The sequence below is a fragment of the Carcharodon carcharias genome, chromosome 3 (genome assembly GCF_017639515.1).
Source record: "Carcharodon carcharias isolate sCarCar2 chromosome 3, sCarCar2.pri, whole genome shotgun sequence".
Classification (NCBI taxonomy): domain Eukaryota; kingdom Metazoa; phylum Chordata; class Chondrichthyes; order Lamniformes; family Lamnidae; genus Carcharodon; species Carcharodon carcharias.
The window spans coordinates 59909789-59932866 of record NC_054469.1 but is presented as its reverse complement, the minus strand read 5'-3'; the positions used below and the strand labels follow the sequence as shown (position 1 = coordinate 59932866).

Sequence of the window (23078 nt, the reverse complement as noted above, 5' to 3'; positions counted from 1 at the left end):
GTAATTGCCTGGCCCTGCATCTTATCTAACCTATCCTTATATAACCTACTGCAACAACTAGCTCTCTGAATATTTTCTGTTACTGGTGGGAAAAATGTAACATTTTTGTTTCAATTTCCTTTGGTTATACCATTTTGATTTAATTTGGTACATTTTCACAGTAGTTTGAGTGGGCCAACATAATAGTGTCTTTGAAATTCTTGTGGTATTGCTCTTTTAAGAGAGGCACTTGATTTTGGACACTTAGACCAGAATTTTCCAGTCCCAATGGTGTTGGGTGTCAAGGCAAACAATATGACAAGAAGGCCAAAAATTGGCTTCATACTGACATGAAAGCACAGTGGGATCATCAGATGGTGTCCGCCATGGTGGAATACCAATCCTATCAGAGACTGACATGCATCCCACTAATAGGATGCAAAGTAAGGCCCGACCGGAATCGCCCCCCGCACCAGATTTTCCGTTTCACCGGCGGGAAGATACGCTGGCCCAGAACACACCTGGACAAGTGTGATCTGCAGAAATCAGGACTTACCATTAGGGCCTTGTTCAGAATGCGGACATCCAAGGAGCAGAAGAAGCTGGAACCCTACAGCTACCGTACCCTGGAGGGACAGATGCATTGTATGCTGGGTGGATTCTCATGGGCATGGCTCCTCCTTGAAGCAGCTCACAGAAGTTGGGAGGTCTCTGTTGATGTCTCAGGCCTGCTTTGGAACATCACGGTCTTGGCCATGGGCTGCTGCAGATGATTGGCGAGGAGGGGGAGGGGAAGTTCCAGCTGTGAGTAGGAGAGGAAAGTATACCGGGGAAGGTGGGAGAGGAAGGTGTACCGGGGGTTGAGGTTGTGGGGGTGAGGGGGAAACAAGGGTGTAAGAGAGAGGTGAGGTTGGGAGGGGGGACAAAGGTGTTGGCAGGGTGAGGTTGGGAGGGGAGAGGAGGAAGTCCAGGAGAGGAGGGAGTATGGGGGGAGGAGGATATAACAAGGAGAATGTGGCAAGTGGGAGGTTGGTGTAAGGGAAGGAGTCCGGAGGGGGGAAAGAGTTCGGAGGGGAGGAAGGAGTAACTGTGGAGGAGGGAGTGAGGGGTGGGGTTGTCCAGGTGAATGTGCAAGGGTGGAGTCTGTGGAGTCAATGACTGCCTCTTGGGGAGCGAACTAAGGATGGGCGTGGTAGAAGGGAATGGTGAGTATGAGAGGGGGCAGAGTGAACCGGTGGGTTGAAAAGGTGAGACGGTAGCGGTAGAAGGGACAGCGAGGATGGCTGGTGGGGGCTTGGAGGCAGACATGGACCCTGGGGTGGGAAGGAAGAGGTTGGGGAGGTCAGTGTGGATGGGGGTGGGATTCTCAGAAAGTTAGGGAATGTGCATGTTCACATGGACATCCTGAAAAGAAAAGGGTTCGGATTGGTGATGGTGGGGAGGTGGAAGGTGATGTTAGTAGGGTTAATAGTGATGGGAGGAACGACAAGGATGACTGGGGGATGGGAAAGGATGGGGGAGCTGATCAGAAATGTGGCGACTACTATTTTTCTCAAATCAAAAGTGAGCAGAGCCCCGTGTTGGACGGGCACAGGTGTTGCATGGGACTGCATTCAGGGTTGGGCGGACATGCCGGTCAGCTCAGATGGATAACCAGAAGAGAACTCCAGAAGACAGCATTGAAAATGCTTGGAATAGTGAGATGAATGATGGAGGAAGGCTCTGTATATGTGAGAGTGTGCCTGCACTAGGCTCTGAAAGGCTCTGCCACACACACACTTGTCCCTCCAGAATCACTTGAGGACATGGATAGAGCTGAGGGACTGGCTGGCTGAGGGTGTCGGTCATGTGGCAGAGCTCCCTGTGAACCAAAGTAGAGATAATTAGTGCCAGGCAGCAAAGCCAAAAGCAGGAGAGAGTGCACTCACAGTTGCGTTCAGGGAGGGATGATGTGGTGTAGGAACCTCATGTGGGTGTTTACTGCTGACCTCCCTGTCGCCGCAGGCACAGTCCACGCCCTCACCAGTCAGCGCGATGGCACACTCCTCAAAGTGAGTGAGGGACCTAATGTGGGCCATTTCACCCCCAGTCTGGGACCTCTCTCTGCTGTTGTGATCCAGTTTCTCCTGCATGCAGAGAGTGTGAGCAGAATGCAAGGCATTGCGTGGAATGTTCGGTGAGTGGAGCCGTAGATGAGATGAGAACGTGAGCTCCGTGGATATGAGCCTGATGGAGATGTGAGGGTGTGTGTGAGAGTTAGTGGTGTTGTCCTTTGAGGTGTGAGATCCATGTGGATGTGTAATGAGTTTTTGAGTGTATGAGTTGCGAGTGATGAGATGGTTGACTTAGCCTTGTGGAACAGGTGAGAGCATTCATCCTGTTCCTGCACTGGATGGCTGTCCTCCTATGTGCTCTGATGGCACTGACCACTGCTGCCACCGCCTTCCAGGCCAAATTGGTGATTCTGGGACGTCCTGCAGTCAGAACAGGGGTAGAGGACACCGCGGCGGCCTTCCACTGCATCCAGCAGGTATCCCAGAGAAGCATCATTAAATTTGGGGATTGCCGTCTTCTTTGCTTTCTGTCACCTGGAGCAGTTCTGGTCTGAAGACATGAAGTAGGCATGTGCTCTGGTGCACCTTAAATATGGTACCTGGAACAAGAAAGTAATGAAGTCACAGTGTGGTGGGCAAATCCGGCCTGCTGGCCAGAGATCCGGTGTGTTTCCTGTGAATGAATTATTAATGAGGCGGGATGCACCAGGAATGTGACGATGTGGTGCAAAAGCCTCCATTGTGGCCAGAGGGTAAAACGTCCTTTTTCCTGCCCGCTACTGCATTTAGTCAAATCTGGGACGCTTCCGCCCTTAGGGCTGGATACATTAAGTCTCCAATTAGACAGTCTATCTAAAATTGGATTTTTTCATTACGTGATTGGGTGTACAATTCAGGTGAGGCATGTGATTATAGTTCACTGGCCTATTTAAAATAGGATGCTTATTCAATTTGCTGTGTCTACCAGCTCATTGGCCAATTTCCATGACACTAGTGGACACGGTATGAAATCATGTTATGCAATTACAATTCACTTCCAGTTGCAGGTTCCTGCTGGAGTTTATTTGCTTGATTTAATTGTTTATTCAGACTCCAGAGAAAAATACTTTACAAAGTAGAAGACAGTTTTGCAATTTATGATTCATATTTTTTATGATGATATGAAGAATATTTAACAATTTTTGCAAGACCATATTTTAATTGTAAGTGATTGAATTTAATTTTTTTCTCCTAGGAACTTAGTGATCTTCATGCAGATACTTTGCACGTACTGGCAAACTGTCTGGAAGAGGCACAGAATGTTACAATCATCCGTGACTCAGGAGCCCTGGAAAAGTTTTTGTTATTTGTAGCAACGTCCAGTCTTCCAGAGGCACAGAAGCATGCAACAAACGCAATAACCAGATCAGCTCGTAACAGTATGTCAGAACTTAATTTTGCAAAATGCATTTAAGATACAATATTGCCTAGATTGAAACAATTGGAAATTTCTATAGGTTATTATTTGATCAAAAATAATTCTTAGAACTCTAGGTATAAATAATGCTGATTTTTTTGTCTGCTGTCACTGATATGTGTAATATAGCACAGCATATTTTTGTATGAAAAGTAAATGATTATCAATAAGTAGTATCAAAGACAGATAGATTTGCACTGGGATTTTTAGAAAGTGCGGTCTTCTGGATGGATGGCCTGTTGTATGCTCACTTTTTAAACTTCTTTGTAGTTTAATGCTAATTGTCTACTTGCCATATTTTGCAAATATGGCCTTGTGAGCATCATGGACTAAGGCTGAAGCACTCCCTAACTAATAATAAAACGAAAATGGCAATGCCACACTCCTGCCCCCTCCCTCCAACTTGATTTTTAGATGCTGCTGGTGTATATTCCTAACTAGAACATGATTTTATAGTTGTGCACTGCATGATTTGTAGTCACACCACAAAACATGACCCAAAAGCATTGTAAGTGCACAAGAGAATTAGAACAAATTTCGTCATTATTTTTGCAATTTGACACTTTCTTGTGCCAGTATATTAGAAACTTATTTTACCAAAGTCACTGGTGAGTTGGTCAATTTCACACATGTTTAATAATGTACTTGAAAAGACCACACATTACAACATATGGCTTAAAGGTAAGCAACTCAAATGAAAAGTTAGACAGAAAAGTGATGAATTAATAGCCTTAAAAAATTAAAAATTTGAAAATATCTTTGAAGGGATGACCAATAGTAAAAGTCAGCCTGGTTGGAACTGGATATGGAATTTCCAAAAACATTGAAAAATTTAACATAATTCAATTTAATTCCTTCCCCCAACACACTGGCCTTGTAATTGAACATGCACCACAAGAAATCAGAATATGTACAGTTCACTGAAGTATGATATGAATTCAGTGCTTCTCCTCCATACAAAGAACAAAACAGTGCAGAAACTGATAGAAGCTGTAAAAAAAGGCACGTGTGGCTCAGGTTGTAGTTGGCCATTTTTGAATACCAGGAGCAGCTCTTAGCACCATTTTCCTTTTTTCTTCCTTTCTAGTTCTGTTGCTGTCTCATTTCTTGCTAAGAATTTGCTTATGGTATCATTTATTTTCTTTCGTATAATGTCAAATGAGATGTTGAAGAATCAATATTCAAATCTTATTTTAAATGCTGTTATATTTGCATGCTGCAGCCCTTTTAAAATTATAGCACCAGGAAGCAGAGTCACTCGTGCTAATCCACAAAGTAACAGTTCCTTTAGATACACTTGCTTTGGGAAAGAAAAAAGAGAAAGCCAATAACTGCAATGTTGGCAGTAGAGTGCCAACAGGGATATTGCAACATGAGGAAAATGACTGGGCCACTTAGCCCCTTGAGTCTGCTCACCTATTCAATTTAATCATAGTTGATCTGCCCCTCATTTCCATTTACCAACCTGAGCTCCATACTCCTTATACCCTTACTGAAAATAATCTATTTCAGTCTTGAAAGCTTGAACTATCCCAGCAGCAAAACCCTTTGGGGAAACATATTTCCAGATTTCTGCTGCCTTTTGTGTTAAAAAGTATTTCCTGATTTTGCTTCTCAATGGCCTAGCTTTACATTTAGGACTGTCTGTCTGTTCTTGATTCTTCTACCGAGAGAAATAGTTTCTCCGTAGCTACCCTGTCAAATCCTTTTAACATTTTTAAGCTCCTTGATTGGATCATTTCTCAGTCTTCTATATTCAAGGGAATACTAGCCAAGTTTATGCAACCTGTCGTCCTAATTTTAACCATCTGGTATCGTTCTGATTTACCTGCCTCTTCCTCTATAGGGATGTTAGATAGAAATCCTGTTTACGACTGTGTTAAGAGAAAACAACTGTTAAGCGGCTGTTTCTGAGATCTACATAATTAAAAGAGAATATTACTGCAGAAGAAAACATTTTCAAAGTATATTATTTTAATTTAAAATTGTATCAAAACATTTTTAAAAAAGTCTTTTACAATTGCTCCTGAGCCTGGACGCTGGTTCGTCGATCTTTCACATGGACTCCACTTAATCTATGCCAACTTCATTCCACCACAGGATCATAAAGTTTAACTTTCACTTTCTAACACGGTCTCCTCCATATCCCCAGTTTACAACCAAGACAGTTCTCTCCTCATTTTTTCCATGCCGATGTAACCATTTTGTTTTTATTATCCATTCATGGGATGTAGCTGTTGCTGGCAGGGACAGCATTTATCACCCATCCCTAATTGCCCTTGTTCAGATGGCATTTGAGAGTCAACCCCATTGCTGTGGGTCTGGAGTCACATGAAGGCCAGATCAAGTAAGGACGACATATTTCCTTCCCTAAAGGACATTAGTGAACCAAATGTTTTTTTTTTTACAACAATCAACAATGGTTTCACAGTCATCTTCAGACTTTTAATTCCAGATTTTTTTTAATTGAATTCAAATTCCACCATCTGCTGTGGTGGGATTTGCACCCTGGTCCCCAGACCATTACCCTGGTTCTCTGGATTATCAGTCCAGTGACAATACCGCTATGCCACCACCTCCCCTAAATGCTCTGTGAACATTCACATTTTAGCTGAACCTATTACTTCTATCTCCCCTCTTTGTCTTGGGCCTTTATCACTTGACTCTTTCCTGTTATTCGCTCATGTCACTTTAATTTTTCCCAATTCAGCTATTTTGGCCCCGATCCATGACTAAAGTCTCTCAAGCTCCAAGGATAGCAGCTTTTTAAGGGTGATATATTCTCATCAAGGTGAAATATCCTCATCAGAAATTGTGAATCATGCCAACCTCACACCTGAACCATTTACTCCATGTTGTACCACACTCCAGGGCTGCAATTCTTCGGTGTTGCCTACCGCCGGGATCTTCCAGTCCCACCAAAAGTCAATGGACTTTTGGCTGGCCTGCCAGATATCCTGCGGTGGGTCCTGCCACCGCCGGACTGGAAAATTCCAGCCTTGGAATCTGCAGTGGATCAACAATCACTGTCCCTTCCGGTACTCACTTGTGAATTAAGTCCTTACCATTGATGATCTTATTGCAAATGAAAATCCATTATTTGAGAAGGGAGGGAGGGAGAAGTTAAGTAACCACAGACTGATCAATTTAACAGAAGTTATGGGGAAGTTACTGGAATCTATCATCAGGGACAGAGTGACTGAACACTTTATTAAAGAGAACTGAAACTTGAACTTGAAATGATTAAAGAAAATAAGCATGAACTGATTAAAGAGAGTAAAAATGGATCTGTAAAGAGTAGATCATGCCTGACTAGTTAAATGTTTTGAGGAGATCACTAGCATGCAGAAGTGTCTAAGGATGTTATCTACATGGACTTTCCAAAGGCATTTGATAATAGCGTATCAGACATAGATTATTAGCAAATTTGAGAGAGAATGGAATAGGAGGTAACCTTGTGACAAGGGTTGGAAATCAGTTGGAAGGTGGGAGACAGACAGTAGGGAATAAAGGGAAATCTCAAACATTTGAACAGGCTAAGCAAGCCATTTCATACTGCAAGTATGGAGTGGCTACGCAAGTGCTGCTATCAGTCCAAAAAGATGTTCTGCCCACCCACAATTGAGCAACGTTGTGTATGAATTTCAGTGTTGGTATGATGCCAGGTACGTAGGCTGCACCTCCCAATGATTGGTTGATCGAAACATTACAACATCTTCCTCCGATTCATAATAGGCAGAGTACAGATTATACTCAACCAACCTGAGTTTGCAAAAGCCAAAACAATACTTCCAGTGTTAGATGTGATTCTGTGATTGGGCAGCAGTTGCTAAACAATGCTGAGTGCGCAAATAGCTACACTAACAACCAATTTAAGATAATCAGTCAAGCTCGAAATGTGGTTCATTTACACTTGTTAGAAGCAACATACATTCATAAGCAAGGACCCATTGCCTGTAAACAAAGGGATTATGTTCAAGCCCTGCATCTTTATTGAATTACCTGGAAGCATGGAGAGCCTATAATTCCTCATTTCTTTCTGCATGGCAACACCTCAGTCAATCATAGTTGATATGCCTAACAATCAGCACCCCTTTCTCCTGGAATTTTCTTCCATCTATCCTGATGAGTGCATGATGAAAAGCTTCAGCAACATGTATCTCTTTACAGCAACAATAAAGGGAAAGTTCTGTGATTAACAGGATATGACGTGTTGTTTTGCAGGGATCTATACTCTTAGGATCATTTCAATGATTTGAATGAAGGAATAGAAAGTTGTATATCTAAGTTACATTAGAAGGCATAATAAGCTGTATAGATGGGCCCAGAATTTACCAAGGTTCATAGGCAGACTAAATGGGCCAGATTTTCCTCTCTGGGTTGGGAACATGGCTGCTGATTCAGTTCTAGGTCTCGACCCTGTGTCTCATCAGTGTCACTGATATGACACAATTTTCAAATGGAAATATACTGTTTGGCCGAGGGACAGGTTCAGTGCCCAATGGGCAGCACCCAATTTTCTGATGTTTCCCTGGAGGTCGGTCCTCACTGAGGCTCAAACCGAGAGGCAGCAGATTTTCTTCCTGGCCAGAAACTGCCCACCCCCCACCAATGCTCCCTCCAGAAGACTAAAGGGGCATGGCTATAAGTGGCGGTGGTGATGAGAGGTCGCAACATGGGTCCAGTGCTGCAAGCACCTCACTGACCTCACAAGATCTAGAAAGGTGAGTGGCAAGTGGTACCCAGGCCTCCAACTTGTGCAGAGCAGCATGTACATGAGCTCAACAGACTGTCTCCATAGTGTTCCTGAACATTGTCAGAGCAAATGCCTAGTCACATCACTGAAAAGTCAGTGACCCTCTTGAAGAACCAAATGCAGCACCACTCCGAGTGGCTGCAGGAGCAACATTCTGACATGCATGGAAAGAGTGAAATTCTCTGATGTATGGAATGCTCAGTATTGCTGAAGGCACAGAGATGAAAGGAGTACTAGAACTCAGCTGCCCATATCTTAACCTGCGCCAAGTCCCATTGACTTACTTTGGCTCTTAGTCAAGTAAGGGCTGATATTAAATTCTCATTCTTGTTCTCAAATCCCTTCATGGCCTCACCCATCCCTAGCTCTGATATCTCTCACAGCCTCTCTACCCTCTCTTCCTCTCTACCTTGCTTTACTCCTGACACTCCTTAAGACCTACCTATTTGACTAAGCTTTTGATCATCTTACCTAATATTTCCTTAGGTGGAACAGTGTCATGTTTTGTCTTATAATGCACCTGTGAAGCGTATTGGGACATTTTACTCCATTAAATGTGCTATATAAATATAACTTGTTGTCGAACCAAGCCAAAACTGGAAAGAATCTTCTAATTTTCACCAAACCCAAATTTATGTTACATTTATTTAGATGTCTACTTATTAACCTATGGTAAATTTATGTATTAAGCCAATGATCATTTAAGTATTGCGACAAGTTTTTTTTGAAGGAATCGTAAAATCAAAAATTTTTTTATTTATTTGTTTCATGGGATGCGAGCATCACTGGTGAGATGTGTGTTTATTGACCATCCCTAGTTGTTCTGAGAAGATTATGGAATGCTTCCATCTGAACCTTTGCAGCCTATGTGATGTAGCCACATCCACAATACTGGTCGGAAGGGAGTTCCAGGTTTTAGACCCAGAAACAGTGAAGCAACAGCAATAAAGTTCCAAGTCAGGATGATTTTTTTATTCGTATTGCTAGGGAAACAGTTATAGTTTGATGCTGAGGTTACCACCTGAGAAAGCAGAGCCAACACACTAAACACTGCCTCACTCACCGTGGTCTACCCAGCAACTACTCAATCTGACTCAGGAGCCGCCATGCAAACGTGGTAGATATACCTCTGGGCATCCATGAAGATTATTTCTGGGATGTTGAGACAAACATAGCTGAGTGGCTTCCTGTGCTAGCATATATTGAAACTCCTGATGTCTGCAGGAAAAACATCCTCCTCAAAGGACATCACCGGCTGACAGCTAACGAAGCACTCCAGTTGACAAAAGACCTTAAAAAAATCCCACGCACTCATCTGAAATCCTGTTGTCCCTACTAGAACATACTCCACACCATACAAACTGATGATAGCACCACTTCTCGATGGCATGCCTACTGGTTGACTGCAGACATCATCAGCTGCAACCTGGGGTGGAATTTTCCATTCCCGCCAGTGGTGAATATCATGGAGGGCAGGGCATTAAATTTGGCATGATTGAAAAAGTTAGTTTTCTGCTGGCAGAAAATTAGTTGGGAATTTCGTTCTCCTGACTTTGCTGGTGGGTTAAAAGTGGGTTGAGTTTCCTGTTGAGCTATGTCAGGAACCACATTTGTAATCATTTGCACCTCATGAATGCGCATTAAAAGGCCAACTTGCCAGAATTGCATTCCCCCTCCAAATTAAGTAATTAAGTGATAATTAGAATGGTCTGTTTTACAACTGTATATAAGTGGCTTGCACCTGGAGAGCTTCAGTTTATCCATGACTTGGAGGTCTGTAGAGTCTGCTTTCGCCTTCCTTTAAGAACATATCTGCAAAATATCGGGTGCCTATAGCACAAACTGCGCCAAAGCTGGGCACGGAAGGCCTGACCAGCAGGAGGAGTGAGAGGGAGGCATGACTTGGGCGGGGTGGGGGGGGGGGGGGGGGGGGGGGGGGGGGGGGGGGGGGGGGGGTGGGTGGGTGTGTGTGTGCTGGGGGGAACATGATGGGGAGGGTTGAGATGGAGGCAGAACTGGGTAGGGGGGAACACAAGAGGGGAGGGCTGAGAGGGAAGCAGAACTAGGGGCTGAACAAGGAACAGAATGCAAGAGTGAAAGACTGTCCAGAGGCAAGAGTCATAAAACTGTCCATGGAAGAGACTGTCCTGGGGCTGAGGCCATGGCAGGGATTTTCCGTGCCCATTGGCATTGGGCGTGCTGGGTGGTTCGAGCAGACAATATGGCGAGAAGGCCAAAAATCGGTTTCACGATGTCGTGAAACCAATTTGCGATCGTCCGCTCTGCCTGTCGATGGTAGGCTGTGTTCCCTGCCATCGAACTTCAGGAACCTCATATATCAGCATATCATTATAAGGCCAGACTCATCCTGCCCCGTTGGATCGTCCGCCCATGTCGGTGGGAAAACATGTCAACGTGTTTCACAACATATATAAGGCGTGCACTTGGCGGGCTACACTTTGCTCGGGATTCCAAGGTTTGTTTGACTCTGTGTTCTGTGTGTTAACCAATCCTCAATCCATGCTAATACATTACACCCAATAGCGTGAGCTTCTATTTTGTGCAATAACTTTTTATGTGGCATCTTATCAAATGCCTTCTGGAAATCCAATTACACTACATCTACCGGTTCCCCTTTATTAACTCTACTTGTTATATCCTCAATGAACTCTAGGAAATTTGTCAAACATGATTTCCCTTTCACAAAACCATGGTGACTCTGTTTGATTCCGTTAAGCTTTTCTAAATGTCCTACTATTTCTTCCTTAATAATGAACTCTAGCATTTTCCCAACGACAGATATTAGGCTGACTGGCCTATAGCTTCCTGCTTTTTGTCTCCCTCCCTTCTTGAACAGGGGGGTCACATTAGCAGTTTTCCAATCTGCTGGGACCCTCCTGGAATCCAGTAAGTTCTGGAATATTTCAACCAATACTTCCACTATCTCTGCAGCCACATCCTTTAAAACCCTTGGATACAGGCCATCAGGTCCTGGTGACTTGTCTGTCTTTAGTCCCATTAGTTTGTTAAATACTTCGTCCCTCATGATAGAGACTGTTACAAGATCTTTCCTCCCATTAGCCCCTTGCTGATTTGGTATCTTTGGGATGTTTATAGTGACCTCCACCATGAAGACTGATGCAAAATATTTGTTTAAATTATTTGTTATCCCCATTATCAGTTCTCTCATCGCATCCTCCAAGGGCCCCACACTCACTTTAGCCAGTCTCTTTTTATATACCCGTAGAAGCTCCTGCTGTTTGTTTTTATATTTCTTGCCAATTTACTTTCATCAATTTTCTAAGAACTAAGTCCCACTGAGGTGCATGTATCGGCGCTGGTGGATGGTGCAGGTGAATGCAGTGATGGTTCTTCATCAGATGTTTGGTCTGCCTCCTCATTTGAGGTGGTGCAAGGGCTGGGGCTGAGTCATTTGCAGGAGGACCTCCTTCACTTTTTCTTACTGGTACCTCGAATAGAGAGAAGAGATAACTAGTGATTGACTAGCCAGGCGCCTATATTATAGATCACTCACAGCCATTGTCCACATGTGGTCAGTGTATACTGGATGTACCCTCACTGGCTTGTTGTGGAGGTTAATCTTGCTTTACACACAGAAACAATCCCTATTCTCTCTAGCCAGCTCTGCGGCCTGCTCCTCGGAAGCGGAGAGTGCCCTCGACTCCGGGATCTCTCCTCTGGCCTCGGCTCTCCTTTTTCTTATGGGAAATCTTGTCCTGCATAAAGACAGATGGTTTAACTGTGAGCAATATGGATGAAAAAGCAGTTCAGAAGCATGCATGTCTGTTGTCTCTACTGAGCAGCCCCACCTCCCTGCTCTCTTCCCCCCCCCCCGCACAGCAAGGGATTAAGATGCCATTTGTGCAGGATCTTACATGAGATGATCCTAAAATGGCTGTCAGACAATCAGTGCTGATGACCCGTCTGCTGGTTGTGTGTGACATCCCTGTGGTTTCTAACCCTTAGATTACCTGATGCCCTTATAAGTGTGAGAGTTTGGAGTGAGTAGAATTTTTGTTTACCCTGGTGCGGCAGAGCAGATTATTCATCCTTTATTGGCACTGCAGAGTGGCCCTTTCTTGTTTTCCTCCCTGGCGACTTCCTCCCAGGCCGATGTGGTCAGGTGGGAGGATCTCCTGCTCCCATCCTGAGTGTTGTCCGGGACTTGCTGCATGCAGGCACAGACTACTTCATTACCTGAGGAGTTGCAAGTGGCACTGAACACTGCAATTATCAGCGAACATCCCCACTTATAAAGGAGGGAAGGTCATTGATAAAGGTTGTTGGCTTAGGATATTACTCTGAGGAGCTCCTTCAGCAGTGTCCTGGGGCTCCACCAACCACAACTAGTTTCCTTTGTGCTGGGTGGAGACCAACGAGTGGAGAATTTTCCCCTTGATTCCCAAATTAAGATTTGCATTACCACGTAGGTTTCCAGCATGATTAATATGAACTGTTATCAAACTTCCTTTAATTTAGGCATTTGCAATTTAATCAGTCACATAAAATTGAGGATCATAGAGCATCATCATCTGTGCTTCAAATAACATATTTGTTTTCTTCAATTTTCCCTTTTAGCTAATGAGCAAATGTTTTGAACTTGGGCAGACAATAAGGCTGACAATGCTATGTGACTACATTAACTCTCCAAGGACCACTTTCAGCAAAAAATATGTTTTGCAAGCAATCCTGTTGAGTTGTAACTGCTTTGAACATTAGGCCCCATGGCTACCTGTTCTCAACAAGTAACATGTCTTTATAAATTTTGTATTTATTGGCAACAAGCCTATAGGATCCTGATTGCAAAACGATTATAGTAATTTTGACCTGCAATTTTCAAAATAATGGATATTTGGGCGTGATTACTGATGATTTACTCGAGCATTCAATCTGACATCAAAAATTGTGGGTTATGCTCTACTATTCTATTAACTGATCTTCAAGTTTACATTACTGCCTTGAAGTCACTGTTTCTATAGGTGTATGTATTCATTTTGTGGAATGATTTTCAGTTTGTTTTGGCCAACCAATGAGTTTCATTGCAGCTGCCAGTGTTTTTTGTGGTGTCAGTGGTCACAGTGAAAATTTGCTGACTGTGTTTGTATTACTTCAGGCTTTCAAGGAAAAAGGAAATTCTGGCCAGTATATAGACAGTTGTATACTTTCATTTAAAGAATGCAGTCAAGAAATACACTTTGTGTGATGTACATGGTTTTATTTTCCTTAATATCATTCAATAATATTGATTGAATATTGCTGATAGTAACCAAATATGTGGATCTTTTGCAAAATATTCAGAAATTTCAGACCTGAAGCATAAAGGGTTATAGCCAGGAAAAAAATAGCCATATTATAGCGAAGATATGGCGAATGATATCTACTGGTATTGCTGAGCATCTTTGTTATGAATTTTAAGTTATGCACCATCTACTGGTTTGTGCAAAAAAAAATCAATGAATTAAAAAGAATTAATGTGTTAATCTTGAAGATTTAAAGGTCCTATATAGTTACTCAGTCATTTTTCAGACTTTTCGTTTGTGATTGCAGTTATTAGATGTACAAAGAATTCTCCATATACAATGCTTTTGTGATTTGAAACTTTTCCTCACATTGATTTGTCTCTTTATGATCTAAGGTGAAACCAGACATATTTTCCATCAAGAAGGTTTGGAGAAAGTACTGGTGATGCTTTTAGGAATCAACAATGACGCAATCAAAGTAGCTGCTTGTGAAGCAGTGTCAGTTATGAGTGAAGATGAGGCTAGCAAAGAGGCTTTCAGAACTGAAGGTAAGGAGAAATGGTTTGATATCATTCTGTGGTTAAATTTTCATTCCATGAATAGCAAATTTTATCATTGACAACTGCATTTGTGTAAAGTTGAAACTAGATTTCTGAAGTATTTTTTGCAGAAGGTATTGCTCACGTGGTTGCACTACTGACGAGTGACAACGTGGAAATGGAAGAGGCTGCAGCCTTAGCTCTAGCAAATCTAACAACTGCAAATTCCAGCAATGCTAGGTAAACAGATTTATTAGTAATGCTACACTACTTTGCACTTGAGTTTGCCCTGCAGATTTTTCCCTGTAAATTTGTTGTTCATTAGAAGAGTAGTATCAGTGATAAGGAATGGAACCATTATCCATTTTGTACAACAAAATCTCAAAATTTGTGAATATCAGTGTACAGATATTTAATATGTATGAAACTCTTTAGTTTGCATTTTTATTTTAAACAGGATTCAAATAAAGGACTTCCATACGAAGGTTTCAAGCTAACATTTGCACACCATAATTTCAAAGCCCTAGTGTTAGCATGAATCATTGTCAAGTCAGTTATATCACGATAAGATACAAACTAAGGGCTGAAATCCCAGAGTTGGAAAAGGTTAGAAAAGTAGAATTCTAAAATGGGATGGGTCAGGGGTGGGATGAGAATTTGAGGCTGGTTCTGCTGAGACTCTACCCTGAATTTAAAGTGCCACCATAAATTCCAGTGAGGAAAAAGGCACTTCTTCTGCCTCATATCAGCTGAGTGCCTGGGCTGCGCTGCAAATTCTGCCTATTTCCCCCATTTTAAGGCTTTATAAGAAGTTTTGTTAGGACATTTGGATAGAATATAGACCTTGTTTAGACATTCAAAATTGACCCCGAAGGCACACAATTATGTTTAATTAAATGCTGCATGGCTCCTTTAAGAATTATAAAAATGACATGCCTCATTTTCACTTTGACCAGCAGTGTGGTTATGGGGTGCTCCGCCATCTGCTGGTAGACTGGTAAAACTGCCTTTGTGCCTTTACAGAAATGGACACCTGTCCTGATCAAATCAATAACACTATCCCCACAATTTGGGATAGGGTCTATGGCTTTATGTGTAGACATACGGGTGTCTTGCTCCATGTGCTTGTACCAGCATAGCAGTACTGCAGACTTTTAGCCCCTAAAGATCTCTCTAAAGTGGTCTAAAAAAGTGTCTTAATCCCAATCACAAAAGAGCATCTCTGTTACATTAGTATGAATTATTCCATCTCTGGTTCCAGTTGCCTTTACCTTCACATCATGGACAGGTTGTATTTTGAGGCTATGTCCACACACTGCAAGGTTTGAAGTCCCCAGACTTTCTTAGGATATATGCAGTCAGCAGTTTCCAATAAATTTAAATTTTGGTTCCAGAAGTGAAAGGACAATATGTTCAACTTCTACACCAGTCAACACCCTTGGTAATGTACTTTGTACTACTTAAAAATGTAAGAACCCTGAGGGTTGGGATACAGATTCAAAATTGCTATGCAACATGAAGAATAGTGAGACTTAGGAAGGCTGTGTCTCATAGGAACAAAATTAAGCTATTCAACCCCATGAACTTGTTCTGCCATTCAATCAGATCATGGCTGATCTATACCTCAACTTCATTTTCTTGCCTTAGTCCCTTATCCCTTGATTACCTCATAAACTCTATCGATCTCAGTCTTGAAAACTCCAATTTTTCCAACATCTACAGATTTTTGGGGAGAGAATTCCTGATTTCTATTAGGCTGTTCATAAAAAAAAATGCTTCCTGATTTCCATCTTAAGTGGTCTAGTTTTATTTAAAATTATGTCCTCTTGATTTTGATTGCACCACCAGAGGAAATAGTTTTTCTGTATCTACCCTATTGAATCCCTTTAACATTTTAAACCTCTCAATCAGATTGTGCTCAATCATCTATACTCAAGGAAATACAAGCTATGTATGTGCAACTTCTCCTCATAATTTTACCCTTTTGGCCCAGCGTCATTCTGGTGAATATATTCTTTCTGAGGTGTGGTGCCACAAGCTGAACAAAGAGAACCAGATGGAGACTGATCGAGGCTCTGTACAACTGAGCCTAACTGGCCTTTGCATTTCAGCTCCTTCAGACAAAGGCCAACATTCCATTAGCCTTTTTGATTTCATTCCTTTGTACTGGTTCTAAATGCCTTGAATTCTTTGTTCCTGTACATCACAGTTGCCATTTTTTAGAAAATACACCCATTTATCTTTCTTAGCTCCAAAGTGAATGATCTCGCACTTACCCACATTAAATTCTATCTGTCATCATTTTGTGCATTCACTTAATCTGTCTATGTCCCTTTGCAACTTCCTGCTCCCATTTGCACCACCTAAATCCCTCTTACTTTAGTGTCCTCTGCAAACTTGAATATACAACTCTCAATTCTTTCATCTAACTCATTAATAAATATGGTGAAAAATGGGCATTCCAGTACAGATCCCTGAAAACATTACTTGTCATGTTCTGCCAAAATTCTGCCTCCTCTTCAGTCCATTCTTATTTTTGCCAATATTTTCTTGTGTGAAACCTTATCAAATGCGTCCTGGAAATCCATACAGATAACATCCATTGACACTCCTTTGTCTACCTTATTTAGCGACTGCTTCAAAAAGTTCAACTGGATTAGTCAGACTTTAGATAGACTGTGCTCTTCCAACAAGTGTGAGAAGCTCGTGGAATTCTTTGGGCGGAATTTAATGAGGCCCAGTGGAGTGAGCATGTGGAAGGGGGCTGGGAGAATTAGGCAGGAGTCCCCTGCCAAGATTGCCTGCGACCTTGTAGGGGAGAGCTCCTCAATCACAGGCACTCAGTGATAAAAACAAAAAAACTGCTGATGCTGGAAATCCAAAACAAAAACAGAATTACCTGGAAAAACTCAGCAGGTCTGGCAGCACCCTGTTCTGTTGAAGGGTCATGAGGACTCGAAACGTCAACTCTTTTCTTCTCCGCCGATGCTGCCAGACCTGCTGAGTTTTTCCAGGTAATTCTGTTTTTGTCACAGGCACTCAGTGCCTGACATTGGGAAGAGGCAGGGCCCTAAAAGTCATCACCTGTCCTTGCATCCGAACCCCTCACCCTCCTTGCCAGCAACCCCTACCCTCGCCCCCATCCTACCCAAGGTTGATCCCTGGTGGAGGCCTCAGTGCATTAATGACAGCAGCCATTGCTCACACTGATGCTGCCAGCTTATGGCAGACAGCTTTCAGAGGCCCCGACTGGGGTCTTGTTCGAATGGGAAGCCCGACCCTGTCCAGATAAGTGCCTATTTGCAATTAAATAGCATCAGGCCTCCTAGAAAGGAGCAATGTAGAGCAAATATTGGGCAAGACCCCATCGCACAAACCAAATTCTGCTCATTGTTAGTAAAGTTGTCTCTGCTGCCTAGTTCTCAACTCCTTTCTTTCTCTGGTTTCTCTTCCATCTCCCATCATGCCCTTTCTGAGCTTATATTATCTACTACTGCTCCTTGGCCCTAATCCCACTAGAATGCTGACGATCCACCTTCCCTTTCTGACTTTCATGTATGTTGACATTGTATATATTTTCCTCTCCTCCGTTACAATGCCCATCTCTTTCAAATATGCAGTCATGTCCTCATCTGAAAGTCACACCCTTGACCCTTCTGTCCTTACACCCAACCGTCTTTTCACTCCAGTCTTTTGAACATATTGTCAGCTCCCAAATCCATGCACATTGTTCTCGCAAACTATTTTTGAACCTTTCCAATCAAGTTTCTCCTGAGACAGCAATGAGACAATGGTAATCTGCCCAATCACTCTTTTCCATATCTCTGCAGCCTTCACACTATCAACTACACCATCCTCCACCAATATTCTGCTCCAGTGTCTAACTGAATAGGATTATCCTTGATAAAAACAAAAAAACTGCGGATTGCAGCCAGACCTGCTGAGTTTTTCCAGGATTGCCCTTGACCTGGTTCTATCATTACCTATCTAACCATAGTCAGAGAAACTCCTGCACCCTATTAGAACCTCCTGCAATGGCTTTTCTTGCAGATCCAGAAATTTTACCCAAACATCAAGAGTGGAGAGTGCGAGACTTCAGGGGAATAAACAACGGAAAGTACGAGACTCTGGGGGAGCAAACAGCGGAAAGTATGAGACTCTGGGGGAGTAAACAGCAGAAAGCGCGAGACTCCGGGGCAGTAAACAGCGGAAAGTGCGAGACTCTGGAGGAGAAAACAGCGGAGAGTGCGAGACTTTGGGGAGAGAAGGGCGAAGAGTGTGCGATTTCGGGGAGAAAACAGTGGAGGGTGTGAGACTTTAGGGGAGAAAACAGCAGAGAGTGAGAGACTCCGGGGATGAAAACAACAGAGAGTACAAGACTCCAGAGGAGAAAACAGCAAAGAGTGTGGGACTGCGGGGGAGAAAATAATGGAGGGTGTGAGACTTCAGGGGAGAAAACAGCAGCAAGTGAGAGAATCCGGGGTTGAAAACAGTGGAAGCTGAGAAACTCTGGGGGAGAAAACAGCGAAGAGTGCGAGCCTTGGGGGAAGAAAACAGTGGAGGGTGAGAGACTCTGGGGATGACAACAGCGGAGAATGAGAGACTCCAAGGTTGAAAACAGCGGACTGCGCGAGATTTCAGAGGAGAAAACAGTGAAGAGGGAGACTCCGGGCGAGAAAACAGTGGAGAGTGAGACTACGGAGGAGACACTGGGAGGTAAAAAGCAGAGAGTTTGAGACTCTGGGGGAGAAAATGGGAGTGTGTGAGACTCCGGGGTGTAAGTAGCGGAGAGCGTGAGACTCCGGGGTGTAAGTAGCGAAGAGTGTGAGACTCTGGGATATAAGTAGCGAAGAGTGTGTGACTCTGGGGTGTAAGTAGTGAAGTGTGAGACTCCGGGGTGTAAGTAACAAAGAGTGTGAGACTCCGGGGTGTAAATAATGAAGAGTGTCAGACTCCGGGGTGTAAGGAGCGACGAGCGTGAGTTTCCGCGGTGTAAGTAGTGAACATTGTGAGACACCGGAGTGTAAATAGCGAAGAGTGTGAGAATCCAGGGTATAAGTAGCGGAGGGTGTGAGATTCTGGTGTGTTAGTAGCGAAGAGTGCGAGACTCCGGGGTGTAACTAGCGAAGAGTGTGAGACTCCGGGATATAAGTAGCGAAGAGTATGAGTCTCCGCAGTGTAAGTAGTGAAAATTGCGAGACACTGGAGTGTAAATAGCCAAGAGTGTGAGACTCCGGTGTGTAAGTAGTGAAGAGTGTGAGACTCCTGGGTGTAAGTAACAACAGGTGTGAGACACCAGTGGCTAAATCGAGCAGTGTGTAGGACTCCGGGGTGTAAGTAGTGAAGAGTGCGAAACACCGGGGTGTAAGTAGTGAAGAGTGTGAGACTCCAGGGTGTAAGTAACGAAGAGTGTGAGACTCCGGGGTGAAAATAGCGAAGAGTGTCAGACTCCAGGTATACGTAGCAAAGAGTATTAGACTCCGGGGTGTAAGTAGTGAAGGGTGTGAACCTCCGGGGTGTAAGTAGTGAAGAGTGAAAGACTCCGCGTGGAAGTAGTGAAGAATGTGAGACTCCGGACTGTAAGTAACGATGAGCGTGAGACTCCGGGGTGTAAATAGCGAAGAGTGTGAGACTCTGGGATATAAGTAGCGAAGAGTGTGAGACTCCGGGGTGTAAGGAGCGAACAGTGTGAGGCTCCGCCGTGTAAGTAGTGAAAATTGTGAGACACCGGCGTGTAAATAGCGAAGAGTGTGCGACTCTGGGTTATAAGTCGCGAAGAGTGTGAGACTCCGTGGTGTAAATAGCGAAGAATGTGAGACGCCTGGGTGTAAGTAGCGAAGAGTGTGAGACTCCTGGTTGTCAGTAGCGAAGAGTGTGAGACTCTGAGGTGTAAGTACCAGGAGTGTGAGACTCCGGGGTATAAGTAGCGAAGTGTGTATGATTCTGGGGTGTAAGTAGCGAAGAGTGTGAGACTCCGGGGTGTAAGTAACGAAGAGTGTGAGACTCCGGGATGAAAATAGCGAAGAGTGTGAGACTCCAGGGTGTAAGAAGTGATGAGTGTGAGCCTCCGAGGTGTAAGTAGCGAAGAGTGTGAAACTCCTGGGTGTAAGTAACGAAGAGTGTGAGACTCCGGGGTGTAAATATCGAAGAGTGTGAGCCTCCGGGTTGTAAGTAGTGAAGAGTGTAAGATTCCGGGTGTAAGTAGTGTGAAGTGTGAGACTCTGGGCTATAAGTAACGATGAACGTGAGACTCCGCGTTGTAAGTAACGAAGAGTGTGAGAATCTGGGCTGTAAATAGCGAAGAGTGTGAGACTCCGGGGTGTAAATAGCGAGGAGTGTGAGACTCTGAGGTGTAAGCAGTGAAGAGTGTAAGATTCCGGGTGTAAGTAGTGTGGAGTGTGAGACTCCAGGCTGTAAGTAACAACGAACGTGAGACTCCGGGTTGTAAGTAACGAAGAGTGTGAGACTCCGGGGTGTAAATAGCGAAGAGTGTGAGACTCCGGGGTATAAGTAGCGAAGAGTGTGAGACTCCGGGGTGTAAGTAGCGAAGAATGTGAGACTCCAGGGTGTCAGTAGCGAAGAGTGTGTGACTTCGGGGTGAAAATAGCGAAGAGTGTGAGACTCCGGGGTGTAAGTAGCGAAGAGTGTGAGACTTCGGGGTGTAAGTAGCGAAGAGTGTGAGACTCCGGCGTGTAAGTAGCGTAGAGTGTGAGACTCCGGAGTGTAAATATCGATGAGTGTGAGACTCCGGGGTGTAAATAGCTAAGAATGTGAGACTCCACGTATAGGTAGCGAAGAGTGTGAGACTCCGGGTTGTAAGTAGTGAAGAGTGTGTGCCTCCGGGGTGTTAGTAGTGAAGAGTGTGAGACTTCGGGTGTAAGTAGTGACGAGTGTGATATTCCTGGTTGTAAGTCACGAAGAGTGTGAGACTCCGGCATGTAAGGAGCGAACAGTGAGAGTCTGCTTGATGTAAGTAGTGAAAATTGTGAGACACTGGAGTGTAAATAGCGAAGAGTGTGATACTCCAGGTATACGTCGCGAAGAGTGTGAGACTCCAGTGTGTAAGTAGCGAAGTGTGTGAGACTCCGGGATGTAAGTAAAGATGAGTGTGAGACTCCGGGGTATAAGTAGCGAAGAGTGTGAGACTCCGGAGTGTAAATATCGATGGGTGTGAGACTCCGGGGTGTAAATAGCGAAGAGTGTGAGACTCCTGGTTGTAAGTAGCGAAGAGTGTGAGACTCCAGCATGTAAGTAGCGAAGAGTGTGAGACTCCTGGTTGTAAGTAGCGAAGAGTGTGAGACTCTGGGGTGTAAGTAACGGAGAGTGTGAGACTCCGGGGTATAGGTAGCGACGAGTGTGAGACACGGGTGTAAGTAGCGGAGAGTGTGAGTCTCCGCAGTGTAAATATCGATGAGTGTGAGACGCCGCGTTGTTAATAGCTAAGAATGTGAGACTCCAGGTATACGTAGCGAAGAGTGTGAGATTCCGGGGTGTAACTAGCGAAGAGTGTGAGAGTCCGGGCTGTAAGTAGCGGACAGTGTGAGACTCCAGGGTGTAAGTAGCGGAGAGTGTGAGACTCTGGGGTGGAAGTAGAGAAGTGTGAAACTGCTGGGTCTAAGTAACGAAGAGTGTGAGCCTCCGGGGTGTAAGTAATGAAAAGTGTAAGATTCCGGGTGTAAGTAGTGTGGAGTGTGAGAATCCGGGCTGTAAGTAACGATGAACGTGAAACTCCGGGTTGTAAGTAACGAAGAGTGTGAGACTGCGTGGTGTCAATAGCGAAGAATGTGAGACTCCGAGATATAAGTAGCGAAGTGTGTGTGACTCTGGGATGTAAGTAGCGAAGAGTGTGAGACTCCGGGGTGTAAGTAAAGAAGAGTGTGAGACTCCGGGGTGAAAATAGCGAAGAGTGTGAGACTGCAGGTATACGTAGCGAAGAGTGTGAGACTCCAGGGTGTAAGTAGTGAAGAGTGTGAGCCTCCGAGGTGTAAGTAGCGAAGAGTGTGAAACTCCTGGGTGTAAGTAACAAAGAGTGTGAGACTCCGGGGTGTAAATATTGAAGAGTGTGAGCCTCCGGGTTGTATGTGGTGAAGAGTGTAAGATTCCGGGTGTAAGTAGTGTGGAGTGTGAGACTCCGGGCTGTAAGTAACGATGAACGTGAGACTCCGTGGTGTAAGTAGTGAAGAGTGTGAGCCTCCGAGGTGTAAGTAGTGAAGGGTGTGAGACTCCGGGGTTTAAGTAGTGAAGAGTGTGAGACTCTGGGGTGCAAGTAGCGAAGAGTGTCAGACTCCTGGGTGTAAATAGTGAAGAATGTGAGACTCCAGGGTGTAAGTAGCCACGAGTGTGAGACACTGGGGTGTAAATAGCGAAGAGTGTGAGACTCCAGGGTGTAAGTAGCGAAGAGTGTGAGACTCCGGGGTGAAAGTAGCGAAGAGTGTGAGACTCCAGGGTGTAAGTAACGAAGGGTGTGAGACTCCGGGGTGTAAACAGCGAAGAGTGTGGGACTCCGGGATGTAAGTAGCGAATATTCTGAGACTGTGGAGTGTAAATATCGAAGAGTGTGAGACTACGGGGTGTAAGTAGCGGAGAGTGTGAGACTCCAGGGTGTTAGTAGCGGAGAGTGTGAGACTCTGCGGTGGAAGTAGCGAAGAGTGTGAAACTCCTGGGTGTAAGTAACGAAGAGTGTGAGACTCCGGGGTGTAAATTTCAAAGAGTGTACGTCTCCGGTGTGTAAATAGCGAAGAGTGTGCGACTCCGGGGTAAAGGTAGCGAAGAGTGTGCGACTCTGGGTTATAAGTAGCGAAGAGTGTGAGACTCCGGGGTGTAAATAGCGAAGAGTGTGAGACTCTGGGATATAAGTAGCGAACTGTGTGTGACTCTGGGGTGAAAATAGCGAAGAGTGTGAGACTGCAGGTATACGTAGCGACGAATGTGAGACTCCGGGGTGTAAGTAGTGAAGAGTGTGAGCCTCCGAGGTGTAAGTAGTGAAGAATGTGAGACTCCAGGGGTTTAAGTAGTGAAGAGTGTGAGACTCTG

At 44.2% G+C, this 23078-nt stretch overlaps 1 protein-coding gene across 5 annotated transcripts in view; it reads left to right on the top strand.

Annotated features, from left to right (window-relative positions):
• The window catches only part of armc3 (armadillo repeat containing 3), a 303392-nt gene that overhangs the window by 89609 nt on the left and 190705 nt on the right, over positions 1-23078 (top strand). For all 5 annotated transcript variants that reach the window (XM_041184977.1, XM_041184973.1, XM_041184975.1 and 2 more), the window contains 3 exons: positions 3268-3451; positions 13902-14054; positions 14177-14285. In XM_041184977.1, the coding sequence (XP_041040911.1) occupies positions 3268-3451; positions 13902-14054; positions 14177-14285 (446 nt within the window). The remainder of the gene's footprint in view (positions 1-3267; positions 3452-13901; positions 14055-14176; positions 14286-23078) is intronic.